General features: G+C 40.7%; 1 protein-coding gene across 2 annotated transcripts in view; it reads right to left on the bottom strand.

Annotated features, from left to right (window-relative positions):
* Nucleotides 1-16,898, bottom strand: part of LOC149313993 (contactin-associated protein-like 5) — a 508,214-nt gene that overhangs the window by 274,946 nt on the left and 216,370 nt on the right. For both annotated transcript variants that reach the window (XM_089520319.1, XM_089520320.1), the window contains exon 5: nt 2,545-2,748. In XM_089520319.1, coding sequence (XP_089376445.1) covers nt 2,545-2,748 — 204 coding nt within the window. The remainder of the gene's footprint in view (nt 1-2,544; nt 2,749-16,898) is intronic.

Here is a 16,898-nt window from a genome sequence, read left to right as displayed (position 1 = left end):
TACTCTAGGCTTTCGTTCTTTCTTTTTATTTGCTTCACTGGGTACCAATAGCTGGATACAGCACATTCAGCTTACACGCCTCACCCAAGGCAGGGGTTCAATTACAGGGAATCAAAGACCAGTTTTCTGCGTGGACAGAGATGACCCAGCACAGCAAAGAGCTGAAACAGCTGTGAAATGAATCCTTGAAGTAGACAGATGGGTTGGGAGACACTAGGGCTCTAAAATGATCATCAGAGAAAAAAATAATTCTATAACCAGGGAGAGAAAGAGGCCAGAAGGAGGGGGAGTGAGAGAAAATTGTGGCAGAGACCACAAGTGAATTATACTGCGTTAACATGTTTTACGGGGAAAGGAACAAAAACAGTGTATCTAACAATTAGTGGTACGGGCTGATTATCTATTTTGCTTTCAACAGATTCTTTTGTTGGTTAATTCATGAGAATAAATATGAATGCCTTAACCCTGCCTCTGAGAACATTTAATGAATATCTCTAAATAAGCAAAGACATTGAACCACCAATCAGAGCTATGCAATCCTATCAAGGAGAGGGAATGCTTTGTGCCAGAAAAATCACAACTGACCTTCTTTGTGGCTGCATCCACACTGCAGAAATGTCATGTCTAAGTGCTATGGAATTCTGGGAACTGGAGTACATTGTGGCACCAGGGCTCTATGACAAATAAGTCTATATATCTCACAAAAATACAATCTTAATGTCATAAATTATGACATTTATGTCATATTAGTGCTGAACTGGGGGCTGCCACTTCTGAAAGGTTTCTTATTCTTATCCTTAACATTTATGTGTTATGCAGAAATGATATGGTGGATAACAGTTATGCCTACTGAATTTAATTTCTACAAATGGGAGAGGGGGGTTTCATTTCATGTTGTTTTGGGGAGAAAATGCCAAAATTTATTAACTTGTTCAGTATTTGATTCAAGCCTTATCCTGGATTCAATAAATAATATACTTCCATTTTAAATATAAGGCACAACCTTGGCACAATACACATTGTCTCTTGGGCCAAGATCAATACTTATTTGAAACATTAATGACACTGTTTTGCTGCTCTTTTCAAAATGAATGGTGTTTACATTGTATTTCTAAAAGGACTGAAATCAACAAAGCTTAAATAAAATCACCATTATATTTTGACAAGCTGACAGCCTAACAAGCTCTTTTTTATTGGTTTACCATAATCAACTCCCCCTGAAGCAAACAAGGCATAAAAAGCAGCTAAGGAGATTGAAAATTATACATATTTCTAAATAAATTAACCCACATGAAAGGGCGAAAAAAAGAAAGAGAATACAACTCATGACTTACGAAACAGTGAGCAGGTAAGAAATCAACCAGCTACCAATAGAGAACACACAACCAAATAAGTCCAGTGTAGTCCGTACCCTTTGAAAATTAATGCCATTCAGACAGTGTGGTTGAAAAAAGGCAACATATCTGAAGTTGCAATTCTGTTATACCTGCCTACTTGGGAGTACACTCCTTTTGCAATCAATGGCCTGGTACAGATGAGAAGAAAGGGATGGCCAGATTGTTGCCACGACAACCACACAGCTGTGGCAAAAAACCACAGGAAAAAGGAACTCCGAAATGGAGCTCTTTGCCACGCCGCCACCAAGGTGTCATTTCTGCCCTTGGGCGTCGTGGTGACATCATGCATGCGCCGCACTGTTTGGACATGGCACATGCATGACGTCATCGATATGCCTGCTGTGTGGATACAAATGGACTTCTTTGTGGTGTTTTGGTGAACGAAATTGGTGAGCAAAACACTCAATTCCCCACCTCCCAAAAACTAATTATTTTATATAAAACCTGTGCACACAATATTTTATCAAAATATGTTGGAATGTGTGAATACCGGATGAACACTACACAGAAATACTCACTTTGTCCTACTGTAAGAAGAAAACTGTGCAAATTATTCATCTAAAGAGTACTTAGGTGTCAGTTGGTTATATATAACATTATTTTAAACTACACAAAATATCCTATATTACCTTCACTTGCTTATCAGCTTAATTTTTTTGGAGAAAAATCCCCTAGCATCAGGATATAGAAGTCTCAAGAGATGCAAGCATTTTGGGGGTTAGCATAAGCAAAGCCATTTTCATTTCCCTTTCACATCTTTGAATGCAAGATTAAACAGTCAAATATTTACATTCCTAGTTTGCTTTCAGATCAGCTCATGCTTTCAGATCAGTAGGATAAGAGGGTGGGAGTTGTCTAGTGCATTTCTCAACACAGTGTACATATATTGATTACATGTAAGTGTGGAATGTGCACGTGAATGGAATATTGAGAACTTTTGAGATTTCTGAACTAATCTTTTAAAAGCTTCTAGAACATAAACACACATCATGAAAACCAAAGATAAGCATGTCATTGCATTGCTCCCCAGTTCCCCCTCCAACTTTTAAAGCGGTGTACATTTGGTAACACTAGACTAAATGATAAAAACCATCCTCAACCTGCACTACCACACTGATTCAAGATATGCTGAATTGTATAAACATACCCAGGTTGATGTGCAAAGAAAGCTTTCCATTTTGCAGCTCCAGGGTAATATAATCTCCACGCTGCCCTTCTCCATGAAACAAGACTCCATCTCCCTGCATGCTCTTGAACTTCAGGGAAACAACATCTTTGAAGGTACTCATCAACTTTTGGTTGAACCTATAGAGGAGGGAGCTCCTTCCATCAAAGTCAGCAATATCAGATTCTGCAAGAGGAGGGAGAAGTAAATAGAAAATGAGAAGGAACTTAGGTGTATACTTGTCTGTCCGTATGCATGTATACACACACACACACATATTAAGGAGTTTATCAGACAAGCGAAATAGGAAGTATAATCCAATGGCAATCTGAATGCAATCATGGGGTTTAACGTTATTGCGTGATAGACTACCATATGCAATGTCAGGCAATGGGAAGTCAGTCCGAACGCAATCATGGAGTTTCACGTTATTGCGTGATAGACTGCCACACGCAAATTCAGGCAATGGCATGCTATTTTCGGGCAATGGGAAGCCAGTTTGAACGCAATGCGCATTCACGTGATTGCACTAAACTTGCGACTTTAAGTGAATGCATTCTGGCCCCACTTTCTTTTCATTCGAATTTAAGAGAAATTCCTCCCATTTGATAAACTCCACATGCACACAAAAAGACACAGCAATACACTACCTTTCTGTGTAAATCCTTCCCCCAACTGCTGGAAGCTTATAAACAATAATTAATACCAGGAAATTGTTTTAAAAAGAGAAATAGAATCAGTGGTAGTTTAAATCCAGTTCACATGTATACTTAATAGAATATAGTTGAAAAATAAATATTTGTATTATTCTGAGGGTAACTCAGAACATTAAATTATTATTATTATTATTTATTTATAAAGCGCTGTAAATTTACACAGCGCTGTACATACAATCATTTTAATTGAACGGTTCCCTGCCCTCAGGCTTACAATCTAAAAAGACACGACACAAAGGGAGTGGTGGTGGGGAAGGGGCCTTTCTAGTAGGATAATACATATAAAATACATAGCAATATAGGAAATGATTCAATAAAACAGGCACCAAAAGAACATCAAATAGTAAGCGACAATTATGCAATGCCTGGGAACGCTTCTCTGAACAGGATGGTCTTCAACTCCGTTTTGAAGCTGGTTAAAGAAGTGATGGCTCTTGCTCGCGGGGGCAGAAGGGCCTTAGTTGGAAGGTGAAGAGAAATAAGGTCTGATAAGTAAGGAGGGGCCAGTCCATGGAGGGCTTTAAATGTCTAGAGCAGGAGCTTATACTGAATGTGGAAAGGGAGGGGGAGCCAGTGAAGGGATGCCAACACAGGAGAGTTGTGGTGAGAGTGGTGGGCGGATGTGATAATGCGTGCAGATGAATGCTGGACAGAGATTAAAGGATGGAGGTGAGAGAGAGGAAGCCCAGCCAAGAGGACGTTACAGTAATCAAATCGTGAGATCACTAGGGCATGGACCAGGATCTTGGCAGTAGAGGCGGAGAGATATGGTCGGATTTTAGCAATATTGTCCAAAAAGAATCGAAAAGCCTTGGCTGTGGTCTGGATCTGAGGGATACATGACAGAGAAGAATCAAAGATAAAACCAAGACTGTGGGCTTGCTGGACTGGTTGAATAGAAATGTTGTCCACAGAGACAGAAAAGAAGTGTTGAAGGGTGGACTTAGGAGGACATGTTGAGCTTCAAACGCTGATGGCGCATCCACTGCGAGACAGCTGTGAGGTAAGACGAGACTTGCTGTTCAAGCCTTGGAGAAAGGTCAGGTGTGGAAAGATAAAACTGGGTGTCATCGGCATACAGATGGTAGGAAAAACCAAAAGAGCTGGTGAGTTTACCTAAGGACAGTGTGTAGAGAGAAAATAGAAGGGGACCCAGAACAGAGCCCTGGGGAACTCCAACAGATAAGGGAACAGGAGAAGTCTGACCACCTGCAACCACTGCAAAAGATCTGTCTGACAAATAAGATCTAAACCAGTCGAGAACAGAGTCTGAGAACCCCAGGTCAGAGAGTATGTCAACTAGGAGACAGTGATCAACGGTGTCAAAGGCTTTAACGGTGTTAAAGAAGGAGAAGTTAATAGTGCCAACTAGAGAAGATCCACTGAATAAGTGAGAATGTAGTAAGTCAATTTTTCCTTGGGTTGTACTGACTGAATGGATCTATATTCTAATCTTACTGGCACAAACAATTGGCTTTAAGACCATATGCAATTCTTTGGGAAAAGAGCTGCAAAGATATGGGGTCACTACTGAGAAGTGTTTGTTTTCCAGCCAATACATTCAGTACTAATATTGCTTAAGTCTTGGAGAAGGATTCTGACAGACCTGGTTATGAATCCCTGTTCAGCCATGGAAACCAACTGGGTGACCTTGGACAAGTCACACTCTCTCAGCCTCAGAAGAGGACAAAGGTAAACCCCTTTGGCACAAAGCTTGCCAAGAAAACCTCATGGTGGGTTCATCTTAGGGTCACCAAACGTTGGAGTCGATTTGAAATCCATAACAACAACATAATTAAGTACTGCAGAAACTGGAGATATTTTGCCATGTTTCTTGAGTTCTAAAATCTCTGGCACCCTTTGCTCCTCTGTTTGAAGGTACACCTTGAAACTTGTGGAAAAGGTAATTCTGTCTCAAACACAAAATTTGCTGATAACTGGTGTCAGACAGACACTTTCCCAATTTGGCAGAGGTAATCCTTATTAATCTTGTGTCATTCCACATTTTTCAGCTGCTTTTAAAATGCCCCTGACTCTCTCTCCTCCTCCCACTTTCCCCATTCACGCTCAGCTTACTTCAACTGCTGTAAACTGAGTTCAAAGTACAAAGGTAGTTTGCACCCAATGAACTCAATGGGGAGGGGGAGAGACAGGATTTTGGCAAAATGCTGAAATTTCTCCTAGCTTGTGTGTTCTCTTTCACTGGTAACTTTTGCTGTCTTGACCACATTCTGATGTAGCTTGGCCTCATGTGTCCCATTTTTCATCTGTGAAATGTTGGAAGATATGTAATGATAGAGTGATGTAATGTTGCAGCTTTTTCATTCCAGAGCTACATGGTAAAAAGTAGGACTCATAATCTTTAAATTTAGTGTGTGTGTGTATTATAATAAATAAAACTTTTATTTATATCCCACTTTTTGTAATGAAATAATCAAAGCAGCTTACAACATTTACAATTCCCCCCTTACATTCCCCTCCTCAAATATATTTGATTTATATTCCATTTTTCTTCCAATGAGACCTATGGCAGTTTACAGTATAAGTTAAAACAAAACAAAATAATTTTTAAAAAAACAAACGTAAGTAATAATATTCAAAACATATTAAAAGAATTTAAAACACAGTAATATATCTAAACTGTTCCAGAGTGATGTAGTGGTCTGAGTGTTGGACTAGGGTAGCCAGGGTTGAAAGCCCTGTTCAGTCATGGATCCCCTGGGTGACTATGGGCACACTGGATAAATCATGTCAATGCTGTGATGAGGGTGACCAGAAGGCAGATTTGACTTGAAAGCACAAGACAACAACAAAAATGAAGTCAGAAGTATAACATATATACACACACCACTAAAATACTACTCTATGGCCCGTTCCGCACGAGCGGAAAGTACATGCTCGGCACGTACTAGGGTTAGAAAGGGGCGTCCTTTCTGGATGCCCCTAACCCTACATGGGTGCTGCCATTTTGACATCATGCTGCCGAAATGATGCTGCGAGTGCACCATTGGCGCCTTGCGGCGTCATTTCCACGGTGCAAAAAGAAGCTCCTTTTGGGGCTTCTTTTTTAGCCGCCGGGAAGCCTCACCGTCTGGAAGCTGAGGCTTCCCAATAGCGGAAACAGGAGCCGGCAGACCGCCCTTTTTGGGTGGTCTGTAAAGCGCCTATGACAGCTAACAGCCATAGGTTCTGAATAGGATACAAAACCTTAATGTTAATAGAATTCTGAATCATAGCTGAAGTCTGAACAATCCAGAAAGCTTTGTTGCATTGCAGGACTACAGGGCCAATCTTCCCAGTCTTTATTGATTGACTAGTTTTTACAAATGTGTAAAACTTTACTCTGAATTCATTGCAGAACCAATCTATTTCACTCCCTGAAAGTCAAGCCTTACTGTTGTCTCTTTTTTTCAGAACAACCTATGTCTTCCTCTGTCTCCCTTCATGCTGCCACCTAAAGCAGTTTTCATAAACTTGTATGTCAGGGTAGTCCTTCAACATTTTGAAACAGCACTCTACCATTTTTAAAGTGAAGTATGTGCCCTCAAGTCACTATCAACATTTGTCTACCTCATGAATTTCATTGGGTATTCTTAGGCATGGAATACTCAAAAATGGTTTACTATTGCCTTCCTCACAAATATAGCCTCCAGTAGCGTCCAGTCCTCCATCCAAGAACATACGAGGCCTGATCCTACTTACTTTCCAAGATCACATAGGATCTGGTGCCTTCATGGTATAACAGCCGGCTATCTAAGCATTCTACTTGGAACAACTATTTTCTTTGGGGGGTGGGTCTTCTTTTTCATTTAAAGATACAATTTTGATAGTTATTGATAAGATCTTTATGTTTATTATATTGCCTTAAATTTTCTGGTGTGCAATCCATGTTGGTTTTCTTTTTCCAACTTAGCAATCACTCTCTAAAACCAGCAAAAGAAAAATGATTAACTGGTGGGTGACCTTTGCCAAGCAAGAGGTCTAAGCCAAGGTGGACAGTAATACCTTCAAAATGACAGGAAATAAGTTGTGCAGTGCAGATACCAGTGACCAATGTCATTTCTATTTAGGTATCTCATTTAAAGCTGAAAAATGATTGTGGTAAACAGATTTCATTTCAAATGGTGTTAATGCTAACAATCTGTCACAAATTCAGGGCAGTGAGACAATTGCAAATTGGCACACCTGGAAAGGTAACAATTGCCCAATTATGAAGCAGAAAAAGAGCATACTAAGGAAAACACTGCAAAGTTAGGGAGGGGAATCTCCCCATGAAAATAGGGTGTAAAACTATAAAAGGTCCATTGTTACATGGCAAAAGCATGTCTTGTTTTTTCCCCATCCTTCCATACACAGGGCTTTTGAAAAACAGCATTATCATGGAGATTACATGTTCTATCAGACCTCTGATCCACTGATCAGAAGGCATCTACAGGGGCTGAAGAAGCCTGAGTGAAGCAAGCACCAAATGCTGCCAAGGCTAAATCTTTGACACCCAGAAGTCATTGGTGGCACTCTACATGATGAAGAAGATGATGACAATAATGGTGGTGGTGATGATTTGAAACAACACTTATTTTGCATGTCAAAATCATGCAAAGGTCCTAGGAATGAAGCACACTTAGATTAGAGCAGAGCTCCCATGAAGCAAAACTATTTGAAGGTACAGTGAAAAAACATAGACTTTTAGAGCATTGAGAAAGTACACAGACATGCAAGATTGAAGAGACAGTGTGTTTCCTAGGGATGGAAAAAATATTCAATTATTTTATTATTATTTTTAGAAATGAATGGCAGGGGTGTTACTCTTCATGATTTCTTCAAGCCACTGATGCTTTCCTCCCAGATCCTATGTGCTAATTACACCCAGGAAGGGCATTCCACATCTCTCTCCCCTCTCTCTCAACACTATTTGTTTTTTATTTTGAACTCTCAATGTGTTATTTAACTGTCATCTTGGCCTGAGAGGGAACGATGAGGCAGACCCAGCAACATCAGGGACTGCCTGAAGGAAGAGGCCCCTCCCTCCTTTAACTGTCATCATGGCCTGAGAGGGAGCGATCAGGCAGACCCAGCAACATCAGGGACTGCCTGAAGGAAGAGGCCCCTCCCTCCTCAACTGTCATCTTGGCCTGAGAGGGAGCGATCAGGCAGACCCAGCAACATCAGGGACTGCCTGAAGGAAGAGCCCCCCCCCCCTCCTTTAACTGTCATCTTGGCCTGAGAGGGAGCGATCAGGCAGACCCAGCAACATCAGGGACTGCCTGAAGGAAGAGGCCCCTCCCTCCTCAACTGTCATCTTGGCCTGAGAGGGAGCGATCAGGCAGACCCAGCAACATCAGGGACTGCCTGAAGAAAGAGGCCCCTCCCTCCTTTAACTGTCATCTTGGCCTGAGAGGGAGCGATCAGGCAGACCCAGCAACATCAGGGACTGCCTGAAGGAAGAGGCCCCTCCCTCCTTTAACTGTCATCTTGGCATGAGAGGGAGCGATCAGGCAGACCCAGCAACATCAGGGACTGCCTGAAGGAAGAGGCCCCTCCCTCCTTTAACTGTCATCTTGGCCTGAGAGGGAGCGATCAGGCAGACCCAGCAACATCAGGGACTGCCTGAAGGAAGAGGCCCCTCCCTCCTTTAACTGTCATCTTGGCCTGAGAGGGAGCGATCAGGCAGACCCAGCAACATCAGGGACTGAAGGACAAGACTTCTCCCTCCTTTAATTGTCACCTTGTATTTGTATTGTATTCAATTTTTACTGTACACCACTATGATCATTGCGGAATAGCAGTCTATAAATAAAATGTATTATTATTATTATTATTATTATTATTATTATTATTATTATTATTGCTCTGGATCATGCTCTGACCTTGGTAAGTTGTTCCTTTTGGGGGAAGTTTCTCCTTGGGATTCTTAAACAAAGAGAGAGAGGGAGGGAGGGAGAAAATGCTAGTAGAAAGCATTCACCCAAACACAACTCTTTGATTCCCCACCCACCCAAACTTGTGTTATAGTTTGGAATTAAAATGGAGAGGACTTCATACCATTCCATGTACACAAGATACTCAACATTGTGATGGTGCAGAATATTTTATTATAAAGTTTATAAAATAAAATACTAAAGTTAAGTAAAGAAAAGTATGTGAGCACCTGTTGGTTGCATAAGTATTTACTCACTTTCCGTGACATGCCGCGGTAAGTGCTGGTGAGACCACTGACTCAAGAAGTCATATACGCAGTTAAATGGAGTGTATTTGCATGCAATTTCAGTGTCATATAATCACAGATTAAATGCTACTGTTTGTGGAAGTCCCCAGAGTTTACTGGAGAGCATATTTAAATAAACAGCATTGTGAAGATCAAGGAGCTATTTTAATCAATAACATATCTTGCACCTTTACAGTGTTTAGTATCTTGTGTAAATCAAGTGGCAGCAACACAAATTAAATCATTTTTCAGTTTCAAGTTGTAAAGCAACAGAATCTGGAAAAGAGGTGGGTGTGAATACATTGGGCCCTTCCCTTATGTGGGGGATCTGTCCCTCCCCACCCCCACATAAGCACCAGGGTTCTCTGACAGAGGCGGCTAAATGTCTCACAAAACTACAGTTCCAGAATTCCCTAGCATTGAGCCAGGGCAGTTAAAGCAGTCTCAGACTGGATTATTTCTGCAGTGTGTTTTGGATCTTAGTCTGGTTAGAGGCAGTGTTCTTACCTATATTTCAAACAAGTCACTACAGATTATACCTTCATGCTAACATGTCTTTACATGATGTCATTTAGATTTGAGCCATTGGTTTGTTTCCAAAGATTCTCCCATAATCTCCATTAGCCATCCCTTTCATTCATATGCCTCATGAATGTTTCAAAAGTGTCCAGTCAGAGTTTCCTGTAGTTTTAACATTTTCCACCAGCGCTATGAAGCATAGAATGAGAACAAATGAGCTGCAGAAAGATTATCAGGCAGAATGAGCAGCTATTAAAACCAATGGTTATATATATTTAGGAGACTCAGGTGATTTGCAGCTCAGAGTCTAAAAGTGTAGCTGTGCAGCAAGGTGACCCCAGTTTTGTGCTAAAAAATCCAGTACAAAAAGCTACTCAGTTATACTATAATATTAGGAAATGTGTATACATTAGTTTAACTAATTGTAAACAAAACCACACTGAATTGGATTTACTCCCACATAATAGTACATAGGATTAAAGACTGAGGCTACAGCACTACACACACATATCTGGATGTCTTAGAACCAATAAACCTAATTTGGCCTTACTAATCAGACATGCATATCATTGCAATGTTTGTGCTAGACAGGTCTAAGCGTGCATCTGTATTGTAGTAATAGCAGCTTCATTTATATACTACTTCATACCACACTGAGCAGTCTCTAAGTGGTTTACAGCTGTAAGCTAATTGCCCCCATCAAGGTGGGTATTCATTTTAGTGACCTCAGAAGGATGCAAGGCTGAATCGACTGTGAGCCGCTGGCTGGGATTCAATTCACAACCTTGTGGTTTCCGAGTGAGTGGCTGCAGTGCTGGCATTCAATCACTGTGCCACCAGGGTTCCTAATTGTATTGTAAAAATAATGCTGGTTGACACACTTTGTCATGTAGCTCCATCCTATGGTCTTTAGCCTTTTCTGCCAGAGAGTGCTGGTGTTAAAAAAAACCCTTTGTTGTTAACTGCCTTAGAGTCAGTCCTGTTTCATGGTGATGCGGGGATGTGACATCTGCAAGATCGCCTTCCCTCCAATCATCTGCTTATTTCCTGTAAATTCAGACCCATGACCTCCCTAACTGAATCTATTCATCTAGCATGTAGTCTTCCATTCTTTCTACTTACCTCTACCTCCCGCAGCATTTTTTTTAATGAGTCATGCCTTCCAATGATGTGGCCAAAGTACAACAGCCTCAGTTTAATCCTCTTTGCTTCTAGGGAGAGTTCAGGCTTGATCTGTTCTAGAACTCATTTGTTTCTCTTCTTAGCCATCCACAGTATGCTCAACACTCTTCTTAAGGACTACGTCACAGATTAATTCCTGCCACAGAGAGAAGGAGCTGGGCAGCCATTTTGAGTGGTGAGTGTTTGAATTTTTTTTTAAAACTCTGGGAGAGTGTGCTTGTTGCTGAGGGGGTGGAACTTCTGTGAGTCACATCTGTGAATCACTAAGGGTGGAGCTTGCAGACTAGCTCTATATAACTCCTCCCAGACACCAGAATTATACTAAAGCAGAGGCAGCAGGTGAGAAGCAAACCTTGAGTCAGAACCTTGCCTTTAAGTACAAGCTAGCAGGTGGGACACTCCTATAAAGTTATATCCCCAGTAGATTGAGCTCGCTGCCTGTGACTGGTGAAAAGGCCAGGTCATCAGGGGCATACTTATCAAACTTGCAGATAACACCAAATTAGGAGGAGTAGCTAATAGCCCAGAGGACAGGATCAACATTCAAAATGACCTTAATAGATTAGAAAGCTGGGCCAAAGCTAACAAAATGAATTTCTACACAGAGAAATGTAATGTACTGCACTTAGGGAGAAAAATAAATTGCACAGATATAGGATGGGTGAAACCTGGCTGAACGAGACTACGTGTGAAAGGGATCTTGGAGTCCAAGTAGACCACAAATTGAACATGAGTCAACAGTGTGATGCGGCAGCTAAAAAGGCCAATGCAATTTTAGGCTGCCTCAATAAAAGTATAGTGTCTAGATCAAGGGAAGTAATAGTGCCACTATATTCTGCTTTGGTCAGGCCCCAGCTGGAATATTGTGTCCAGTTCTGGGCACCACAATTCAAAAAGGATGTTGAGAAACTGGAGCGTGTCCAAAGGAGGGCAACTAAAATGGTAAAGGGTCTGGAAACCATGCCCTATGAGGAACGACTTAGGGAGTTGGGGGTGTTTAGCCTGGAGAAAATAAAGTTAAGAGGTGATATGATAGCCCTATATAAATATTTGAAGGGATGTCATATTGAAGAGGGAGCAAGCTTGTTTTCTGTTGCTCCAGAGAACAGGACCCTGAACAATGGATGCAAGCTACAGGAAAAGAGATTCCACCTCAACATTAGGAAGAACTTCCTGACAGTAAGGGCTGTTCGATAGTGGAACACACTCCCTCGGAGTGTAGTGGAGTCTCTTTTTTTGAGGTCTTTAAGCAGAGGCTGAATGGCCATCTATCGGGGATGCTTTGATTGAGATTTCCTGCATGGCAAGGAATTGGACTGGATGGCCCTTGCAGTTTCTTCCAACTCTATGATTCTATGAATTAATTTCCCTCACTTCTGCTTTCTTCACTGTCCAGCTCTCACATCCTTACATGGTGATGAGGAATATAATAGTTTGGACAATGCTAACTGTAATATTTAGTTGTATGTCTTTACTCCTTAGGATCTTTTCTAATATTATCATAGCTGCCCTTCTCATTCCTAGTCGTCCTCTGATTTCTTGGCTGCAGCCTCCATTCTGATCAATATTTGATGCAAGGTACAGGAATTCTTTTACTATTTTACTATTTTAATAACAGCAGCCAATGCGAACAACCCTACCCTCTTCTGGAGAGAGGTAGCTCCATCCTTTCCTAATATATATATATATAATCCCTTGTTTCAGATACCTGCCAATATCTGGGAAAGTCATTTTACAGACCTGTATGATCAAACTGAGAATTTAACAGTAGACTTGATGTTAGATGCTCCATCTCTTCCCTTATGGCCCCCAGTATCCTGTTCAGAAATTAAGAACTTAATTAACCAGCTTAAACCAGCGAGAGCTCCTGGAGCAGATCTCATTACCTGTGAGATATTAAAGAATGATCTGGACTGGTGGTACCAGTACTATCCACACTTTTTACTGCAATAGATCGATCAGCAATGATACCAAAAGACTGAGGTCTTGCCACTATAATTCCAGTGTATAAAAAAGGCAAAAGAGATGACCCAACAAACTTTTGTCCAATCAGTCTACTAAGTCAGATAAGCAAAATGTATGCCAAACATCTATTGGCTAAATTAATGGATTGGCTGGAATCTGAAAATGTCTTGAAGGATGAGCAGGCAGGTTTTAGGGCCGGTAGATCAATCATTGACCATGCAATGGTATTACAACACCTAGTAGAGAATACTTCTATTTTGATTTCCTCATTGTCTAGGTTGAATTTGTGTAGATTCTCTATCATTATTTTTGTTTTCTCTATGTTCAGCTCTAAGCCTGTCTTTCCACTTTCTTCTTTCGCCTTCTTTAATAATTTTCCCAAGTCTGTGATGTTTTCCGCTAGTAGTATGGTATAATCAGCATATCTTAGAATGTTGATATTTCTCCCTTCTATCTTCACCCCCCTTCTTTTGAATTTAAACCTACTCTTCATATGATATTTTCAGCATGCAAATTGAACAAGCCGGATGATAAAATGCAGTCTTGCCTGATCCCTTGGCAACTGGAAACCATTCTATTTCTCCAAATTCTATTCTAATGGTAGCCTCTTATCCTAAGTAGAGATAAGTAGGACTTTCAAATGTAGTGGCACTCTCATGTCTTTAAATTACAAAATACTTTAAATTCATAAAACTACAAAATTACAAATCCAAGATTCTGTAGCCAAGATAATTAAAGTGGTGGTAAACTGTATTATTTTTATACTATAGATCAGTGATCCCCAAACATTTTTTGGCTACTGCCCCCCTTTCCTCTTGGGCGACAACCCTAGCACAGCACCATGTGTATTCTTTTATATTAAGTTTACTGTTCTACTGCAAGTTCAAAACAACCAAACTTGGTTACTGCTCCCTTTGCCACCCAGTCACCCTGGGAGCAGCAACCAAGCAGGTGGCTGAGCAATGACTGAAAAGCCTATTGCCTGTGCCTGCCCTGTGGCAAAGGCCAATGCAGGCAAGAGGCATCTTGGTTGCTGCTCAGGCAGCTGATTGATTGATGCTACCAAGGTGATCAGGTGCAAAGAGAAAAGCTTTTCCCCAGTGAGGAAGAACTCTCAATCCTTCTTCATTGGGATGGAGGTGGGTATAGTGGATATGTAGGGGTTTTACAAATGCCACATGCTCTGGACAGGGAAAGGGAGAGATTTTAACTGCAGGAGCTACTCCAAGGCAAAAGCTCTTTCCAATACAGACCCTAGATACTGCACCTCCTTCTTTTCCAGAGATGTGCCTTCCAACACATAACTTCATGTGTGCCCCCCCCCCCAGTAAAAAAAACAAACCCTATTTCTTCTGCTACCTCTTCTTTTGGTCTGTCCATCAAAAGAAAGCAGGAGTGGCACTGCAACTCCAACTTGCCAGCTAAGTCCCAGCAAAGCTCACAAAGCTTAAACAGGTTCACAAATTTGAAAGCTCCCTTTTGTTGCCAATCTCCCCCTGTTACCACATGCTCTAACTCCTTGCTCTTGTCATTCAGTCTGTCCAAAATGGTGCCACTCCAGCCACAGAAATGATGCCCTGCACCCAAGTCCCATGAGAGTTTCCCAACCACTACTACCAACAAGACATGACTTAGGGAGTGAACTTGAGATGGAAGGTGAAGAACAGGAGACTTCATCATACAGAGTGATCAGTGAAGCTATGCAGTGGTTTTAAGTAACCCTGAAAAGAAGTTACATGCAACTTTCATCCCCACCATGACCCTAAAGGCTACTAATATTAGTTTGGTGTGAAAATATAAAATTTGATACGTTTAGTTTAAAATAGGAGCTCACTAATTTTCTCCCCATCCTTTTTTCTGATACATTTTCAAGCCTGAATTTGCAACTCTAAGTGCTAGGAACATAGTTTTGTTTTGTTTATTTAAAAATAAACTTTCTTGGACATTCTCAGGATACTAAATTCTATATTCTGTGTTTGAAGACTGCAATTCTTTAGTTTAGTGGTTCCTGGTGAAACACTTTTTTGTATCATGAAGGAATTCAAAATCCATACAGTTTATACTGAGTAAATATCTAATATAGCATCTCATGGATCTTTTTCAGATGACTTACATGGACTGTCAGCTTCAGTCTAATAACACTGAAATCTTTACCTGAAGACTTGTATTATTTAACTTTCATTCTTCTTTAAACTTCACCTAAAACTCACTTTTGTCCCAAGCAGCTTTTTCATTATCACTTATCTCTCATTCTCAACTGTAAACATGTCTAGTCTGCTTTGGTCAGACCTCACCTGGAGAGTTGTGTCCTGTTCTGGGCACCATCATTTAGGAAGGATATTTTAAAAAATGGAACTTGTTCTGAGAAGGGTGACCAAGATGGTAAAACACTTGCAATCTAAGTCCTATAAGGAACAGTTGATGAAGTTGGGTCTATTTAGCCCAGAAAATACTGAGAACAGAATATTGAGGGGTGATTTGATAATAGAGTTTAAATATTTGTAGGGTTGCCATGTGGAAGATTGAGTAAGCTTGTCTTTGGCTGATCCAGAGGATGGAATCCAGCCAAGGGATTCAAGATAAAATAAAGGTGATTCAAACCAAACACTAGGGAAAAAATCCTTCTGGCAAGATCTGTTCAACAGTAGAATTTAGCCATTGAAAGTTGGTGGATATTCCTTTGGTGCAGAGCTTTAAGCAGATGTTGAATGACCACCTCTTAGGGATGCTTTCGTTGTTTATTTCTTCAATGGGAGCACTAGATGACCCTTGTGATTCTTTCCAAGTCTATGATTCCATGATGTTTTTACTTCCCTTCTCTGTTTCTTGCTTCTCTCATTTCTTTAGCTTTCACTGTAATCTAGTCTAAACTGTAAGCACCTTGTGGGCAAGGATCTCTTCCTCCAAAATTTCCTATGGAAACCTGTGAGACCTAATGTATATTTATGTCATTGTAAATTGCAATATTACATCTTCATTATTTTACAAGAGCATTTTTACAGAGCAAAATAACCCCCTGGAAAATGTCATTTTCTCATCTATGTATTTCCATTTTAATGCTGCCTTTTGGATCTTACAAGGGCAAACTAGACATTTAATGCCACTTAAGACAGAGAACATTAAAAACCAAGTAAAGGAATTGCAAAACAATAATAAACTTATAATTTATGATAAATTATGCAGGAAGTGGAGAAAGCCAACAGGGAGAAATGTTTTTCTCTCGATCACTCTACTAGAACCTGAAGGTCATCCACTGCAGCTAAATGATGCGTGGTAGTGGATAAATAAAATGAATAAAATAAAGAGTTTTGTCACACGTTGCACACTTAATCTGTGAATTCACGGCCACAAAATGAAATGACAGCCAACACATTGGATAACTTGAAAAGGAGACTACAGAAATGGAGCACAAGGCCATCAATAGCTGCTAGCTATGAAAGGCAATATTCTGAAAATTACAAGGAGAAGGGTTCTGTTATCCACCAGTCCTGTTAGTGGACCTCCCAGATAAAAGCTGCTGAGTTAAAAAAAAATACAGTTTTGGCTTTTTACCTCTTATGCTCTTAAACATAGCTGAGAAGAATAAAATACAGTTGCCCCTCCAAGTCTGCAGACTTGAAATCCGCAGACTTGAAAATCCACAGAGGGGTGACTGCCCTTAACCCCAATGGGGTGGGCACCCATGGTATGCACCCCACATGTTCGTGCCCCATTCAAGCCTATGTGGCTTGAATATGCATGAGTTTTGG

The sequence above is a fragment of the Sceloporus occidentalis genome, unplaced genomic scaffold, assembly GCF_023333645.1.
Source record: "Sceloporus occidentalis isolate IW3139 unplaced genomic scaffold, rSceOcc1.0.p SCAF_4, whole genome shotgun sequence".
NCBI classification, from domain to species: domain Eukaryota; kingdom Metazoa; phylum Chordata; class Lepidosauria; order Squamata; family Phrynosomatidae; genus Sceloporus; species Sceloporus occidentalis.
The sequence above is the reverse complement of the archived record's forward strand: the minus strand, read 5'-3'. Positions and strand labels throughout refer to the sequence as shown.